The 18,790-nt window shown below is 44.1% G+C and overlaps 1 protein-coding gene across 1 annotated transcript; it reads left to right on the forward strand.

The window, feature by feature from the left end:
* The first annotated feature begins 391 nt into the window (after positions 1–391).
* Positions 392–17,244, forward strand: LOC141076406 (uncharacterized). The gene is made up of 8 exons (XM_073563856.1): positions 392–524; positions 608–705; positions 3,434–3,583; positions 3,711–3,890; positions 3,973–4,096; positions 4,180–4,277; positions 4,476–4,566; positions 15,830–17,244. The coding sequence occupies exons 1-8, from the start codon at positions 392–394 to the stop codon at positions 17,185–17,187; spliced, it is 2,232 nt and encodes a 743-aa protein (XP_073419957.1). The 3' UTR covers positions 17,188–17,244.
* The last annotated feature ends 1,546 nt before the right edge of the window (positions 17,245–18,790 follow it).

The following is an 18,790-nucleotide window of genomic DNA, read 5'->3' on the forward strand; positions in this document are numbered from 1 at the left end:
CTCACTGGACAGGTGAGAGATTCTGATGACATCACATTACATCATTATCTATGGGAATAACAGATGGACAGAACTGGAGAGGTGAGGACTCTGGAAATGTCTATAGTGAGATTTATTAATGTGTCTCTCCATAACCAGGATTACACAGTGGTGAAGAAGACCTCTAGTGATCGCTGTCAGGACCCTGTGTCTGAGGGATGGGGAAGACCCCTGAGCCCAATCACGGGGCCTCCACCTCACCCCCTGATCCATGAGGACATCAATGACCAGAAGATCCTAGAACTCACCTACAAGATGATGGAGCTGCTGACTGGAGAGGTGACACTCCTGGGAATGCTGGGACATTATACAGTAACACTATGAAGGGATCGGGGGATGACGGTATCATTGTATGTGTCAGGTTCCTATAAGGTGTCAGGATGTCGCTGTCTATTTCTCCATGGAGGAGTGGGAGTATTTAGAAGGACACAGAGATCTGTACAAGAACGTCATAATGGAGGTTCCCCAGCCCGTCACATCACCAGGTAATAGACAGGACTAAATACACACGGCCTATAATTATCTGTATGTAGAGAATGAATTCAGTCCCTGTATGTGTTTCCTCCAGATCTATCCAGTAAGAGGACAACACCAGAGAGATGTCCCCGTCCTCTTCTTCCACAGGACTGTAACCAAGAAGATCCCAATGCTCCTCAGGATCCTCAGGTAGATGGAGAGAAGGTGTCAGGAGATCTCCCCTATCATGTGTAGACAGCTGTGAAGGTCTTGTGCTCAGTCTTGTTTTATCCACCAGTATTATATCTCTATATATAAAACTGAATGTGTGTGTGTGTATCGCCAACCAATCACAAAGCATCTTTCATTTCACCAGAGCTGTTCAAAAGAAGTTGAGCTGAGCTGGTTGATATGAGCAAGTTTTCCCACTTGACAACACCTCAGCAGACACTGACATGGTGGGAGAAATCTAGCATCCCCGGGAACATAAGCTCCCAGCCATTGTCTGCCCCCCAGAAAGGAGCAGAGAGCACGACAGAAATGAATCCCCCCCCTCCCTGCCCATATACCCATCACACATCCTCCGTCCCATAGGCACATCTTGCCTCTTAAAGGGATCATTGGTATGGAAGTTAGGGCAAATACATCCAGCGCTTCAGTTTTGAACCCAGGCCTCTCTTAAAGGGATCTCCGGTATGAACGTCATGGCAATTGCCTTCAAATGTTCTGGTACTGACCCCAGGCTCTCTTAAAGAGATCTCCTGTATGGAAGTTAGGGCAAATCCCTCAGCACTCTGATTCTGACCCCAGGGTTCTATTAAAGGGATCATTGGTATGCAAGTCAGGGAAAATCCACTCAGCGCTCTGGTTTTGATCCCAGGCCCCTCTTAAAGGGATCCCCGGTAAGGAAGTGAGGTCAAATCCATCCAGCGCTTTGGTTCTGACCCCAGGCCTCTCTTCAAGGGATCACCGGTATGGAAGTTAGGGTAAATCCCTCAGCACTCTGATTCTAACCCCAGGCTTCTATTAAAGTGATCATTGGTATGGAAATTAGGGCAAATCCACTCTGCGCTTTGGTACTGACCCCAGGCCCCTCTTAAAGGGATCTATAGTATGGAAGTCAGGACAAATCCATCCAGCGCTTTGGTTCTGACCCCAGTCTTCTCTTAAAGGGATCTACTGTATGGAAGTTAGGGCAAATCCCTCCGCTCTGATTCTCACCACAGGTTTCTATTAAAGGGATCATTCGTATGGAAGTCAGGGCAAATCCACTCAGCGCTCTGGTTCTGATGCCAGGATGTTGGGAGATGTGGGATATTAGGGGTAGTAGTCCGGTGGCTCTGGCTGACGGGATGATGTGGGATATTAGGGGTAGTAGTCCGGTGGCTCTGGGTGATGGGATGATGTGGGGTATTAGGGGTAGTAGTCCGGTGGCTATGGCTGACTGGATGATGTGGGATATTAGGGGTAGTAGTCCGGTGGCTCTGGCTGATGGGATGATGTGGGATATTAGGGGTAGTAGTCCGGTGGCTCTGGCTGACGGGATGATGTGGGATATTAGGGGTAGTAGTCCGGTGGCTCTGGCTGACGGGATGATGTGGGATATTAGGGGTAGTAGTCCGGTGGCTCTGGGTGACGGGATGATGTGGGATATTAGGGGTAGTAGTCCGGTGGCTCTGGCTGACGGGATGATGTGGGATATTAGGGGTAGTAGTCCGGTGGCTCTGGGTGACGGGATGATGTGGGATATTAGGGGTAGTAGTCCGGTGGCTCTGGCTGACGGGATGATGTGGGATATTAGTGGTAGTAGTCCGGTGCCTCTGGCTGATGGGATGATGTGGGATATTAGTGGTAGTTGTCCGGTGGCTCTCACTGATGGGATGATGTGGGATATTAGGGGTAGTAGTCCGGTGGCTCTGGCTGACGGGATGATGTGGGATATTAGGGGTAGTAGTCCGGTGGCTCTGGCTGACGGGATGATGTGGGATATTAGGGGTAGTAGTCCGGTGGCTCTGGCTGACGGGATGATGTGTGATATTAGTGGTAGTATTCCGGTGGCTCTGGCTGACGGGATGATGTGGGATATTAGGGGTAGTAGTCCGGTAGCTCTGGCTGACGGGATGATGTGGGATATTAGGGGTAGTAGTCCGGTAGCTCTGGCTGACGGGATGATGTGGGATATTAGGGGTAGTAGTCCGGTGGCTCTGGTTGATGGGATGATGTGAGATATTAGGGGTAGTAGTCCGGTGGCTCTGGCTGACGGGATGATGTGGGATATTAGGGGTAGTAGTCAGGTGGCTCTGGCTGATGGGGTGATGTGAGATATTAAGGGTAGTAGTCCGATGGCTCTGGCTGACGGGAAGATGTGGGATATTAGGGGTAGTAGTCCGGTGGCTCTGGCTGACGGGATGATGTGGGATATTAGGGGTAGTAGTCAGGTGGCTCTGGCTGACGGGATGATGTGGGATATTAGGGGGAGTAGTCCGGTGGCTCTGGCTGACGGGACGATGTGGGATATTAGGGGTAGTAGTCCGGTGGCTCTGGATTATGGGATGATGTGGGATATTAACGTGAATGTGGCTAAGCGGAGTGGGCGGGGCTATACACTCAGCTTTATATGTAGAGATAGTTATAACAAATTATAATGATTACATCTAACTTTACTTAGTTACTATGCCCAGGCAGCTAGTGTTTTATACTTGTGTAATGACAACAGTGGAGATGGCAGGATTAGAGCTGACCATAGATGGGACTTCTCCATCTGTCTGTGACGTTTACAATATTTGTTTCAGGGTGAAGATCTGACCCATATTAATACTACAGAGACATATATGTAAAATAATAAGTCTCCTCATATGTTTCCCTTATTATCTCCAGTAATTGTATTATTACACAGGATTCTTATGATGTTACATCGGATCATCTTCTTCTCATTCAGGTCTCTACAATATCGGATCCTCTCAGTGAAGATCTTCTACAAAAGAGAATTTTCCTGATTTACCCATCAAGGATGGATATGGACAGAGACAAGATAGCGGAGAGGATGTTACACCTCACCCTAGAGATCCTCTTCCGTCTCACTGGAGAGGTGAGAGATTCTGATGACGTCACATTACATCATTCTTATCTATGGGAATAACAGATGGACAGAACTGGAGAGGTGAGGACTCTGGAAATGCCTGTAGTGAGATTTATTAATGTCTCTCCATAACCAGGATTACACAGTGGTGAAGAAGACCTCTAGTGATCCCTGTCAAGACCCTGTGTCTGAGGGATGGGGAAGACCCCTGAGCCCAATCACGGGGCCTCCACTTCACCCCCTGATCCATGAGGACATCAATGACCAGAAGATCCTAGAACTCATCTACAAGATGATTGAGCTGCTGACTGGAGAGGTGACACTGCTGGGAATGGTGGGACATTATACAGTAACACTATGAAGGGATCGGGGGATGACGGTATCATTGTATGTGTCAGGTTCCTATAAGGTGTCAGGATGTCGCTGTCTATTTCTCCATGGAGGAGTTGGATTACTTAGAAGGACACAGAGATCTGTACAAGAACATCATAATGGAGGTTCCCCAGCCCCTCACATCACCAGGTAATAGACAGGACTAAATGCGCACGGCCTATAATTATCTGTATGTAGAGAATGAATTCAGTCCCTGTATGTGTTTCCTCCAGATCTCTCCAGTAAGAGGTCAACACCAGAGAGATGTCCCCGTCCTCTTCTTCCACAGGACTGTAAACAAGAAGATCCCAGTGCTCCTCAGGATCATCAGGTAGATGGAGAGAAGGTGTCAGGAGATCTCCCCTATGATGTGTAGATGGCTGTGAAGGTCTTGTGCTCAGTCTTGTTTTATCCACCAGTATTATATGTTTTATACTTGTGTAATGAGAACGGTGGAGATGGCAGGATGAGAGCTGATCATAGATGGGACTTCTCCATCTGTCGGTGACTTTTACAATATTTGTTTCAGGGTGAAGATCTGACCCATATTTATACTACAGAGACATATGTGAGGGGTGATGAGTGGTGTAAAGAGGAGATTCCCACATATGACTACCCAGGTGAGTATGTCGAGGTAGCTATTTAGGGAGGGCTAATTAACCTTTCACGGTTGAGCCAGTGATGTCCAAATTATTGCAGTGTTGCTAACAACTCAAATGACCACACGGAGACGGGGGTCTCTGTACGGGAGGATCGAGGCAGATCACTAAGCCCCTTTATTTTAGTCACATATTTTATAATCTTTTGCTTAATTATGCAAGGTTCTCAAGTACCAATAGCATCATTTCACTTTATAAGCCAATAATATTGCAAGAAAACCGGAAACTACATATATATCCGTCATAGAAAGTAGTATAATGGCATATTCTTCAGAGTTTTACACCCCCGCCTCCCTTATCTTTGCACCTGATGAGAACAGTCTGGTTTCATGACACCCCTTGCCAATTACAAAAATGAAGAAACAAAACCTTCAGAGAATGGACAAAACGAAACTTCAGCTCTGATTTTAGTATTAACCCTTCACATTCCCCCCTAGATAAAAATTTTTTAAACACATATGCAGCATCAGAGGTGCTATCCCAAGCTAACAGCTTGAGGGGTACTGGTCTTCACATGGCTGATGCCGTGTTATCAGTCATGGCTGTCGCGGCGCACCCATCCCCCCTGTATACTGCAGTTCATGAATAACAATTTTTGATGACGGTGGTGGGGATCTTTTTTAGGTAGGCATGTGCTTGGCTTCAACATCTTCATCAAGTAGCCTTTTGAGATCGGTGTAGAGAAGAGCAGGGGCAACAACACTTTTGGTATCATCATTAGCTGTCTTAGTGTAGAATTTCCTAATATATACAGAAATACACCAAAGAACAAGTTTTAGTATCACATATACAACAAGGATACAAGCAGCAATGTGTAACAAGCTTTGTAAGATCCCAGTTATCCAGCCCCCTATTCCCTTAAATCAATTGGCTAGATTGAGAAAGGAGAAAGTGTCTGACCACCAACTGTCCCTATTACAATCATTGTCTTTATCGTATTGATCTCTGAGTCATTGAGTATATTCTAACTTTAACTCTTAACTTCTACCAATAATAATATGGAAAATGCGGGAAAACCAAAACATTATGCCCCTTCATTTGCTATTGGCTTGTTGGGTGATGAGGAGGACTTGATAGGGACCGTCATACAAGGGTTCTAGTCTGTGGTTTCTGACATGCCTTTTCATGACTACCAAATCACCAGGCTTCAGGTTATAACAGGTGTCGGTTTCTGCTGAATCTGGAAAAAAGAAAAGAAAACTAGAACATAGGTGTTAGTAAGATGTTTACTAAGCTGAATAACACATTGAACAGCACGGTCAGTTTCTTCTGATAACTTCTGGAACCCCATATCTGCATATAACTTCCATCACCAGTTTCTTCGCTGTGGTCTTTGCAGTCATGTTGGTAACAGGGAATGCTTCCGGCCAACTGGAGAACCTGGGGCCCAGTAGAATTTTTGCACCAGTGCGAGGGCCTCATTCTTTCCTCAATGTGTAGGTCCATGTGCCCATATGGCAATAGCAGGGTACATCCGCTTAGGGAGACACACGAGTTGGTCCTTTTTCCAGAGACCATTATCCATTCGTTCCCCATCAGTCTTCCATTGCTTCACCTCTTCCTTTGGAGACATTCTCTGCATCGTCATTAAGCGGTCTGACAGAAAACTTCAGTCTGTTGTAGATCATCAGGTTCTTGTAGAGTCAATGCTTCTTGTAACTGTTTACGCTGAGAGCATGTGGTCACCATAGTTGGTGTGGTTGGTTCAACGGGTAAGAGAGCGGCGGCTTTTGCTTGCATATCCGCAAACGCGTTGCCAACAGTCTGTGGACTGGTCCTAGGACCGTGCGCCTTAACTTTGATAATAGCCACCTGAGTAGGTAATTTGATCGAGTCCATGAGGGTTTTAACAGCTTCAGCATTTTTCACTAGGGTTCCAGCAGTAGTAATAAACCCTCGATTGGTCCACAGAGCCCCAAAATCGTGAGCAATACCAAATGCATACCGTGAGTCCGTGTATATATCAACCCGTCTGTTCTTGGCCAAAGTACATGCAGTAGACAGAGCCTGGAGTTCTGCTTCTTGTGCTGACTGTGAGGGTGGGAGTGCAGCTGTGTGCACTACAGTGTCCTCTGTGATAACAGCATATTTCGTGTGCAATCTACCAAACCCATCAGCATATCTTGAACCATCCGTGTATAACACCAGATCAGGATTTGGGAGTGGATTCTCACTGACATTTGGTGGAGTAGCTGTTTCTTCTATCAGAAATTGGGAACAATCATGTTGGAGGTAATCCTCATCACTGCCATCTTTCCTTATAGTTCATTATGCGTCTTTCAAGGCATTGTAAAGGGGTTGCATTATGCGGGATGCATCCGGTATCCACTGACAACAATAAGTGCATAGTCCAAGAAAAAGGAGTTCAGTTTCATCTTTTGGGAAAGGAAGGGAGCTGACAGCTATTTTTCTTTCTTCTGCGAGGTGTCTGACACCCTGAAGGAGACAGTGACCCAAGAATATCACTTGACCAAGGCAGAACTGAAGTCTCGAGGCCGAAACCCGACAGTTCAGTGCTGCCAGATACTTAAGGAGGCTAACAGTGGCAACAATGGCAAAAGACACCTGCTCATATTTTTTTGCAAACTGGTTGGGACTGTTTTGGGCCCCTTGTGGCATAACTGTCCATGTTAACTGTTGGCCCTGCTAAGTGAATGCAAATAGAAACTGGCAGTCTGGGTGTAACGGAATGCTAAAGAAGGCATTGGTAAGATCAATAACTGTAAACCAAGCAGCATCCTGGGGTATTTGGGACAAAAGAGTATGTGGATTAGGCACCAGGTTTGAGAAACACTTTTACTGGTTCTAAAGGCATTTTCCCTATATCATTTGGCCCTTTTCACCAAAGTTTAGATGGTTTCTCTGAGAGGTATGGGGTGAGTCGTTGATCCTCAGGCAATATTGGGGGTGGATCTGGGCCTATCAGGGCCATCATAACAGTAGGGATGGCATGAAAAATACAGATTTCCTCATTGTCTTCATCTACATAGGGATTATATAACGAAAAAAACCATCTGACCATCATCTTGGAATTGTATTCTGGAGCGGAACTGTGATAATAAATCTGCCCCTAGTAAATTTACAGGACATGTGGGAGAGATTACAAACTGAATAGTAACCTTGGGGAAAGGTCCCACAGAAATAGGGTTTATAAAAGTATATTAATTGGGTCTACCATCTACTCCGATTAAAACAGCAGGGGAATGACAATCTCTCTGAAAGTGTCCGAATCGGGCACAGCGCATTGCAGATGAGAATTAACAGGGAGGGGCTGAGGAGCAGGGTTCCCAGTTGCTGAAGTCTGAGGGGGGGCGAGAGTTTGCTGTGTGGGCTGAAGGGCACACTGTGTGCTCACAGCTGCGGTGGGGGCTAGAGGCTGCTGTTTGCTCTTTTTTTTTTTTTTTTTCTCTCTTTGCTGAACAGAGTGGGTTAAAGTCTTCTCAAAACTTTTTTTTTTCCTCTGGATCTGGTAAATGGAAGGGGTGGCAACCACTAACCACTAGCAATAACGGGGACTAAGGCTGGCAGCGGATGATAATAGGTGCCGTCAGCAGAGGTGGGGGCTGCGACTCTCGGTCTCCTTGTACAATTGTCATCCAGCAGGGAGACCTCTTCTTTCAAATCATCACTTTTAACTATTCGTCTGCCTAACACATTAGTATCATTAATCTCAATTCCTTCTTTAATCAATCACTTTCTCACACCACAGTCACTTTCTTGAACCACAATACATCCCGTCTTTGCCATAATAATAGACAATTTTGCTTCTTCAACATAGCCGTAACAGAAACAATCAGAATTCACTTGCTGTTCAATGTCCACATAACCTTCATTATACAATTCATGTGCCAAGCCACGGAATTCCTCAGCGCCTTCAAGTAATCCATCATCAGTCAACCTTCCTTTATTCTTTTTAACTCCTTCGTCCCATAGCGTAGGCTGCAACCTCCCGCCCTTAGGAAATCCCAGAATCGAAAATATTTTTCCTGCATTCCTGACAAATTTCTTTCCTCGTCTTTGAATCATAAGACTAACAGTATCTGATCCTTCGCACAATTCCAAACTTTTCTTTTTCTTCCACAGAAACATAATTCTTTCCTTTAGAGCTAAATACCCTGACTTAAATTGTGCACAGATCTGGCGGCCGTTTCAGTCTCTGTTCCACCGGGTCAATAATCCCCCTCTGGAATTGCCCAAAATTTGCGGTACTCAGTGAAAGGAGGAGGGCGTCTCAGACTATCCCTCCGGACACCTCTGGTTATATATATCTTTCTATATATACCTGAGTTACGTATCCTACCCATCTTCGATCACATCACCACCCCCAATACTAATAATGATCGGGAATTTCAGGATATTTTGACTATAAAGAGAGTCACAATCACTGGTCAATCCGGGGTGTCCGTCCCTTATGAGGTACGGTTCGAGCACTGGGCCCCCAACGGGACTACACCTCTATATGATTTCACCCATGAATCACCCCACCAGGGGATAAACCTCAGATCCTCTTTGCAGCAACAAGCACAGGAAAACCACACCAAGGGTCAGTCTGAACAGTATAACTGCCAACTTACTGTGGTTGTCGTGGGGCGTGATCAGTCCCAATTTTCCAGCACCTGTGTCCGCTCCGAGGGTCCTTTGTGTTGTTGTCCTCCGGGGGCAGAGGCGTCCCTGTTCAGGGGCCCCACGTTGCGCACCAAGCTGTCGAGGTAGCTATTTAGAGAGGGCTAATTAACCCTTCACGGTTGAGCCAGTGATGTCCAAATTATTGCAGTGTTGTTAGCAACTCAAATGACCACACGGAGATGGGGGTCTCTGTACAGGAGGATCGAGGCAGATCACTAAGCCCCTTTATTTTAGTCACATATTTTATAATCTTTTGCTTAATTATGCAAGGTTCTCAAGTACCAATAGCATCATTTCACTTTATAAGCCAATAATATTGCAAGAAAACCGGAAACTACATATATGTCCATCATAGAAAGTAGTATAATGGCATATTCTTCAGAGTTTTACACCCCCGGTTCCCTTATCTTTCACCTGATGGGAACAGTCTGGTTTCATGACAACCCTTGCCAATTACAAAAATGTATCTTACAGCAACAAAAATTAAGAAACGAAACCTTCAGAGAATGGACAAAACGAAACTTCAGCTGTGATTTTAGTATTAACCCTTCACAAGTAGTAACCACTGAATACAGAGAAGTCACAGATTCCTCTCAGTCACCGGCTGTGGCTGCTTTATCGGTGGTGTAGTCCGGCCCTATTACCATGATCACCATTTTGCCTCTAGACCACAACATTCTCCTCCACCTAAAACTGTTCACATGACTTTGGGCATTGAAAGCCCTTTTCTATAATAATAATAATAATACTTTATTTTTATATAGCGCTAACATATTCCGCAGCGCTTTACAGTTTGCACATATTTTCATCACTGTCCCTGATGGGGCTCACAATCTAAATTCCCTATCAGTATGTTTTTTGGAGTGTGGGAGGAAACCTGAGTGCCCGGAGGAAACCCACGCAAACACGGGGAGAACATACAAACTCCTTGCAGATGTTGTCCTTGGTGGACTCGAACCCAGGACTCCAGCGCTGCAAGGCTTCAGCGCTAACCACTGAGCCACCGTGCTGCCCATATAGAACTTACGACCTGGAGGATCCACCTACCCCCTGGGATTAGGAGACACTGACTGTTACCTGCCCAGATCTGTAACTATAAAGCCAAATGACAGCGTACGTAGAATGTGCTGACAAGTTAGAAAATCACTTGAAGAAAAATATGCTGGGCCTGTAAGAGAAAGCGGAGGGTAATGATGCTGTTGGCTTCCTAGATCCCTGAGATCTTATCGGATAAATCTTCTCTCCCTTCTGTGCTGCTGAATGTCTCATTGTCCCTACAAGACCAGGTCCAGTCTTTCTGGCCAAACTTCCCTTTTATGATCGACAACAGTAAATGTGCAGTGAGGCCAAGTGTGAATTTCTCTACAATAACAGAGTTTCCCTTTTTCCTGACTTTTCAATTTGTGTTAAAACTACCGTATTTTTCTGACTATAAGATGCACTTTTTTCCTTAAAAAATATGGAGGAAAATGGGGGGTGCATCTTATAGTCCGGATGCATCGGCTCTGGATGTGGTGGGGAGGTGGGGAATGGCATCGGCGGAGCAGCGGGTCACAGGAGGCTGGAGCTGGTGGCTGCGACTAACTCCTGTTGCCGCTGCTAAAGAGAAATGAATATTCACTGCATTCCACTACCATGGGCTTGGAGGGCAATGAATATTCATTTCTCTTTAATAATAGTATCTTGATATGATTAGCCTCCAACCCCGGTCCTGGTATGCATGGCCCCATCCTTATAATTGGCCCACATCCCCATCCCCATCCTGGTATGCATGGCCGCATCTGAAAAGGTTAAAAAACAAACCATTACACTTACCTACCCCACTCTCCCTCGCAGCGTCCTGCTCCAGTGCCAGCAACTGCTATATGCTTGTAAGCAGCGCATGGCAGGGACGTCATGTGCTGCTCACAAGCAGAGCACAGCTGCCAGGACTATGTACGCAAAGGACAGTGAGTATTCTTTGCTCTTCAGTATGGCACAGTGTCAGCCACCGGCTTCCTGCTGCTACCTGCGGTCACGTGTGCCACTACTTAAGAGAAATTAATATTTGTGAATACTCACTGTTCTCAGCGCTGCTTACAAGCATAAAGCAGTTGCTGGCACCGGAGCAGGATGCTGCAAGGGAGCGCCGGGTAGGAAAGTGCAATGTTTTGGGTTTTTTATGTTTTCTGTTGGGGCCATGCATAGCAGGACGAGATGGGGCCCTGCATACCAGGACGAGATGGGGCCATGCATACCAGGACGAGATGGGGGCCCTGAATACCAGGATAGGGATGGGACCATGCATACCAGGATAGGGATGATGGGACCATGCATACCAGGATAGGGATGGGACCATCCATACTAGGATGAGATGGGGACCCTGCATACCAGGGTAGGGATGGGGCCATGCATACCAGGATAAGGATGAGGTGGCCATGCATACCAGGATATGGATGAGGGGGCCATACATACCAGGATAGGGATGAGGGGGCCATGTGTATCAGAATGGGGAGGAGGGGGCCATGCATACCAGGTTGGGCTGGAGGGGGCCATGCATATCAGGGTGGGGAGGAGGGGGCCATGCATATCAGGGTGGGGAGGAGGGGGCCATGCATACCAGGGTAGGGATGAGGGGGCCATGCATACCAGGATGGGGATGAGGTCATGCATACCAGGGTAGGGATGAGGGGGCCATGCATACCAGGATAGGGATGAGATGGCCATGTGTATCAGAATGGGAAGGAGCGGGCACTGCATACCAGGATAGGGATGACGGATCCATGCATACCAGGATAGGGATGAGGGGGCCATGTGTATCAGAATGAGGATGAGGGGGCCATATATACCAGGTTAGGGGATATTAAGTACAGAATTGACCACATTTTTTGCTTCAATTTTTTTTCCTAATTTCCTCTAAAACCTAGGTGCGTCTTATAGTCCAAAAAATACAGTAATTTCAAGGAGGATTGTGATAATCTACAGGACAAACATTCCACCTGTGCCATGATAGATCTCTAAGCTGTGCGTGGCTGATGGCTGTAATATACATTTATTCCCGCCTGCAGGAGATGTGTTGGCTCCAGCCCTGGTTTCATAGATTTACTAAACGTCATGAATTCCATTATCTTTTCCAGCCAAAGGATTTCAGATTACTGCACAATCTCTCCTGAAATGGGGGCACTAATACTTTCTCTACTCTTCCGGTCAGGACTCATAGTGGTTCCAATGATCCACCATAAATGAGGCAGCTCCAGTTTAGTGTTCTCCCCTTGTACATACGTTGTTGTTGGGGATGTAACATATTTTTTTATTCTATGTCTTTTTTTTACCTGTTCCTTCTGTATGATAGTTTGATTGTGGTGGGATCGGCCTACCTGCCTAATGTGAGTCTGTAACTCTCTGATAGTCTTCAAAAAATCTCTCCATTGCCTCTTCCAAATGCCTAAGATCTAAATTTAAAGTGCCCCTGTCAGCAGGATTGTGCTCAGTAACCTACAGACACTGTCAGGTCAGCACCGTTATACTGATTAAATTGATACCTGGTGATGAAATCCGTCTTGTGGTTGTTGTTTAATCTTTATTTGTAGTTTTCAGTTAAAGAGATTCTCGTGCTCTGGGGCGGGGCGGTGGGCGGGGCTTTATGTGGTGCTCTGATTGCATATTCATCTGTATTGGCTTATGACAGGTCGCTGATCCCTCACTGACCTGCCCCCCATTATTACATAATGCATATAATAGTGTTGATATTATTGGTGATAATGCCTATAATATTGTGGCTATTGTGAGGCTTAGAAAGAAATTACATCCAGCAAAATGACACCGGCGATGGCGACGCCTGCACAGTAGCATCTATAAGTAAGAGATAGAGGCTACTGCACAGGGGCCGCTGGTGACATTTTGCTGGATGTAATTTTTTTTCTAAGCCTCACAATTGCCACAATATTATAGGCATTATCACCAATAATATCAATGCTATTATATGTATTATGTAATAATGGGGGGCAGGTCAGTGAGGGATCAGCGACCTGTCACAAGCCAATACAGATGAATATGTAATCAGCACACCTCATAAAGCCCCGCCCACAGGCCACCACAGCCCCGCCCCAGAGCACGAGAATCTCATTAACGGAAAGCTACAAATAAAGATTTCATCACCAGGTATCAAAGTAAGACACCTATCCATAACTAATCCTATAGTTATATGATAACTAAAGATGCAGCCAGAATAAAGTCTTTTATTAGAAATAAAGCAAAACACAGGGCAAGTGGGAAGAGCCGGGCAAAGCACCAGAATTGGCGCATCTAATAGATGTGCCTTTTCTGGGCAGCTGCAGGCTGCTATTTTTAGGCTGGGGGGTCAATATCCATGACCCATTACAAGCCTGAGAATACCAGCCCCCAACTGTCAGCTTTAGCAAGGCTGGTTGTCAAAAATGGGGGGACTCCATGCCATGTTTTTAAATTATTTCTTTATATAATTAAAAAAAACAGTGTGAGGACCCCTCTATTCTTGATAACCAGCCTTGCTGAAGCTGACAGCTGAGGGTTGCAGCCCCCAGTTGTCAGTTTTGCCAGACTGGTTATAGAAAATACAGGGGAACCCACACCGTTTTTTTCATTCATTTATTTAGTTATAACGCAGGCAGTGGGTGAGGAATACTCCCATCATCCGCTCCTGCTGTCACTGTTCTTGGCAGCAGCAGGTGTAGGTTGATGGGAGTAATAGTCCCAAACGCCCGCACCTACTATCATCATTCTCACTTTAATATAACTCTCATCATTCTCCCTGCCGGCAGAGTAGAGGAGAATGATGAGAGCGTCTTCAGCACCCGCCACCGGGGAACAGAGATTAATGTAGCGCTACTTCCCTGCCGGCCGTCCATGTGGTACAGATGCTGACATAGTTGTCACACGTGTGCCACGAGTATTACACACACGGACATCTCCGGTACCGGAAATATCAGGACGTGTGAAACCGGCCTTATACACAGTTCTCTTCAAATGATATATTTCTTCTTGAAACTCATCTGACAGAAAATATTGGACCTTACGATAGTATAGATTGTGAAGTCTCCGAGACCCATACGCTAATTACACCAGAGAGGTTTCACCACTAGTTACTCATTTATTACTGATGGAGACTGTGGAGTTTGATCATTTCAGTAGTTCCTAATCAGGCCCCATTATTAATATCTAACGTGTGTCACTTTATGTGGTGGTAAGTTTGGAATTCTTCACAAAGGATAATAGAAAACAAATGGATCTTACAAATTATTTTCCAGCTTCGCACTGTACCCTATATACGATTGTACACTACTGTCTGGGCACATGGCAGTGTTCAGAAGGGAAGGAGCGCCATTTAGCTATATGAATGCAGATCTAGCTGGAATAGTTTGCAGACACAATGTATTGGGAGCACTGTTCATAGTCACCTGGCAGCTCAAAAGATGTCCACCATGAACATGCTTGGCTCTATCTTCTCTGCTTCCCATATCCCAAGGATTGCCTTCCTCATCGCCCTTTAACACCCTTACATGGAATCTGGACTTACACTGGGACCCCTAGGCTTGGACCATGGCCTTACCTGCTATTTTGTGGTGTTAGATGGCAAGAAAAATAGTCAGGTAGCTGGGTCAGAACCAGAAGGCCAGAATCAGAAGACACAAGAGTAGTCAGTAAACTGGCCACGGTCACAGCAGGAAACAAATACACAAGCCACAAGCTGAGCACAGAGGACTGAACCAGAGGAGAACAGCGCTGTATCTGGCAGATTCCGGCCATGTGCTTTGCGCTTTAGTAGAGTGTGGTACTTTCCAATTGGCTGAAGTAGGGAGCAGATTACTCCAGCTGGACAGCAGGAACAGATCCCAGATGAGATTGGACACACCATATGCAGAAGCCCTAATATAACTAAATGACAGAAAACCAGAATAGTCGAAATCCTCAGAAAGTAATTCCATGTTATTAATTAATTCACTGAGGGTTATAATCCTTAGGAGGAGTGAATATTTTGACTCCACAGCCACTTTCCGGAAATTAACCCGCAGTGGATGTTGGAGAGTGAAAATTACACATTTGCCATTTTCTTACCCAGCACATAGTGCCCAGATTGTTCTCCAGGAGACACCGCAAATTAAGTGGATTCTTCTCACTATAATATTGCTAAATACAGGGATCCTAAATGTTGTTTGCGCACACTGCAAGACTCCGAAGTGAGAGTGGATTTTGCTGGATTGGTTTATGGAAACCTTGTTGCTTTTCAACAGCCTTTGAGTCACTAATAGTGTGGGAACCTCTGGTTTTCTATTGACAGATGATGGACCTGAGTTGGGACTTGTTTTTGTGAGATGAGAATTGGTATTATTTTCACCTACATAACATTGATTGGTTTCTTTTTATTCGATATTTGAGAGGCAGAATGTACAAACAGTTGAACACCGCACACTACTGGTTCATCCAACAAAGTTTTCTATTAGAGTGTGAACTGTCATTGTCTTTGTAAATAATTAAAGCTTTTACATAGCTTGCCATTTTTATGGACAGTTTAAGTAGAAATGCTCAAAATTATAAAACTCAATGATATTTTATTAAAAAATAATTGTTTTTATCTTAGCAGATGACTGTAGCAGGAGATCAGAGGGACGGATGACATCGTCAATTTTTAAATCTGATGATCTTGAGATGCTACAAGATACAACTAAAGTGATTGCTATTACTCCAGATATACCATCATCCATTTACAGCAAAGATATGTCATCTGATCCTATGAAACAGGTCCCATCTTCTGATTCATTACCGATTACTAAGGAAAATCAAAGTCACAAAAGAGGCATTAAAAAACAAACTGCTCCTAAAGCAAAGAAGTCATTTTCATGTTCAGAATGTGGGAAATGTTTTACATGGAAATCACATTTTATTATTCACCAGAGAATTCATACAGGGGAGAAGCCTTTTTACTGTTCAGAATGTGGAAAAAATTTTGCACTTAAATCACATTTTGTTAGGCACCAGAGAACTCACACAGGGGAGAAGCCTTTTTACTGTTCAGAATGTGGGAAATATTTTACACAGAAATCACATTTTGTTAGACACCAGAGAGCTCACACAGGGGAGAAGCCTTTTTCCTGTTCAGAATGTGGGAAATGTTTTAACAATAAATCAGATTGTGTTAAGCACCAGAGAATCCACACAGGGGAGAAGCCTTTTTTCTGTTCAGAATGTGGGAAATGTTTTAACACTAAATCAGATTGTGTTAAGCACCAGAGAATCCACACAGGAGAGAAGCCATTTTCATGTTTAGAATGTGGGAAATGTTTTGGACACAAATCACGTTTTCTTTCCCACAAGAGAACTCACACAGGGGAGAAGCCTTTTTCATGTTCAGAATGTGGGAAATGTTTTAGGAATAAATCAGATTGTGTTATGCACCAGAGAACTCACACAGGGGAGAAGCCTTTTTCATGTTCAGAATGTGGGAAATGTTTTGCACATAAATCACATTTTGTTACCCATCAAAGAATTCACACAGGGGAGAAACCCTTTTCTTGTTCAGAATGTGGGAAATATTTTGCACAGAAAGCACATTTTGTTGTCCACCAGAGAATTCACACAAGGGAGAAGCCTTTTCCCTGTTCAGAATGTGGGAAATGTTTTAACACTAAATCAGATTGTGTTAAGCACCAGAGAATCCACACAGGGGAGAAACCTTTTTCATGTTCAGAATGTGGGAAATGTTTTAATACTAAATCACATTGTGTTAGGCATCAGAGAACTCACACAGGAGAGAAACCTTTTTCATGTTTAAAATGTGGGAAATATTTTGCACAGAAATCACGTTTTCTTACCCACCAGAGAACTCACACAGAGGAGAAGCCTTCTTCCAGTTCAGAATGTGGGAAATATTTTAACCAGAAAGCGCTTCTTGATCGCCATCAGAGCAGTCACACAGAGGAAAAGCCATTTTCATTTCCTTAATGTGGGAAATATTTTACTTGGAAATCAACTGTTAATAAACATCAGAGATGTCACTTAGCGGAGTATACTTTTATATGTTTATAATGTTAGAATAGTTTTAACCAAAATTGCACCTTCTTAAATGGGTTGTCTCTTGTCATTCCTCATGTTTGCTGACGAAAGGAAAAAATTTAACCTTATTTATTGCAAATGTAAAACTATACCCATAATTCACCCCCTGAAGGTTAGTTGGAAAGTGACTAATAGAAAAAACATGTACCCCACATCTCAGTATATAGGGTGAGGTGACATTTACACACTCACTCTCCAAGCCTCTCATTTCTACAGGTTTCATCGTCCTCACCAAAGACGACTCATCAGGAGACTATGTAATATTGACCTTTATTCAAGCGAGACTAAACGAAAAAAAAAAAAATAAAATCATGTATCATGTTATTCGAAACAGTCAGAAAACTAGCCCCATATTGGCAGATCCCAAACATCAAACTATATACTTCGGAAGTTTATAAGCCCCTCCAGTGTCAGGAATAGATAGTATGAATTTGAATTTACCAAATGGCTGCAATGAAACAAAGAGTGAAAAATTTAAAGGGGTCTGAATACTTTCCATACCCACTGTATCAGTAAAAATAACTCATCTTTATTAGGTTAAGTATAAAAGAATTGCTCCATTTTCCGATACCCGTCGCATCTCCATTTTTCATGGTCTTGGGTTGGGTGAAGGCTTATTTTTTGTGTGCCGAGCTGACGTTATTAATGGATACCTTTTTGGTGCTGATATGATCTTTTGGTCATCCTTTATTGCATTTCAATGCAATGTTGTGGCGACCAAATAAAAGTAATTCTGGCATTTTTTACGTTTTATCTCATTACGCCATTTAGCGATAGGGTTAATTCTTTTTTATATTGATAGATCGGGCGATTCTGAACGCCGCTACAACAACTATGTGTATGTTTGATTTTTTTTATTTTATTTTGAAAGGGGGGTAATTTGAACGTTTTTATTTTTTTTAATATTTTTAAAAACATTTCTTTTTTTACTTTTGGCATTGTAAAGACATACAGCATTGTATCTTAATTAACCAGATGACTATTTTTTAGCAAACGAAGAATAATAGAATGTTAAATGTATGTTGGCTTTAAATTTAAGTGTTGATTTCTGGTTGGTCAGGAAAGCAAACTTTTGTTTGTGTAAGCCGGTAATATTGACTTTTATTGTGCGCTTATCCTTGATCACTGGTGATATTTGCTGATATGCTAATTATGCATTGTGTTAAGGGCATGTCACACTAAGAGATATCGCTAGTAATGAAATGAAACCCAAAGTTACAAAAAAAAGGTGACATCAAAGTGGCAGAACTAGCTCTATTATTTAAAGCAAATTCGGCCAAGGGCAAAAATGAAACCCAATCATCCTGATCAGCGGAAATAAAACATCTCAAATACGACTCCAAGGTCTGGTTTGTTCTCTCTGTCTGCCCATTGGTCTGAGGGTGAAAAGCAGAGGAGAAGGACAACTGAATTCCCAGCTTGGAACAGAAGGTCCTCCAAAATCTAGACACAAACTGAACTCCTCTGTCAGATACAATGTTCTCAGGAATCC

The sequence above is a fragment of the Dendrobates tinctorius genome, unplaced genomic scaffold, assembly GCF_039654945.1.
Source record: "Dendrobates tinctorius isolate UK_male_01 unplaced genomic scaffold, ASM3965494v1 ptg000404l, whole genome shotgun sequence".
NCBI classification, from domain to species: domain Eukaryota; kingdom Metazoa; phylum Chordata; class Amphibia; order Anura; family Dendrobatidae; genus Dendrobates; species Dendrobates tinctorius.

Bases quoted from the DNA above. Each gene is read 5' to 3' on its own strand.
- LOC141076406 (XM_073563856.1), top strand. From the start codon at position 392: ATGTGTCAGGTTCCTATAAGGTGTCAGGATGTCGCTGTCTATTTCTCC. The intron at 706-3,433 runs GTAGATGGAGAG...CTTCTCATTCAG, and splicing joins ATGCTCCTCAGGATCCTCAG to GTCTCTACAATATCGGATCC. The intron at 4,567-15,829 runs GTGAGTATGTCG...TTATCTTAGCAG, and splicing joins TCCCACATATGACTACCCAG to ATGACTGTAGCAGGAGATCA.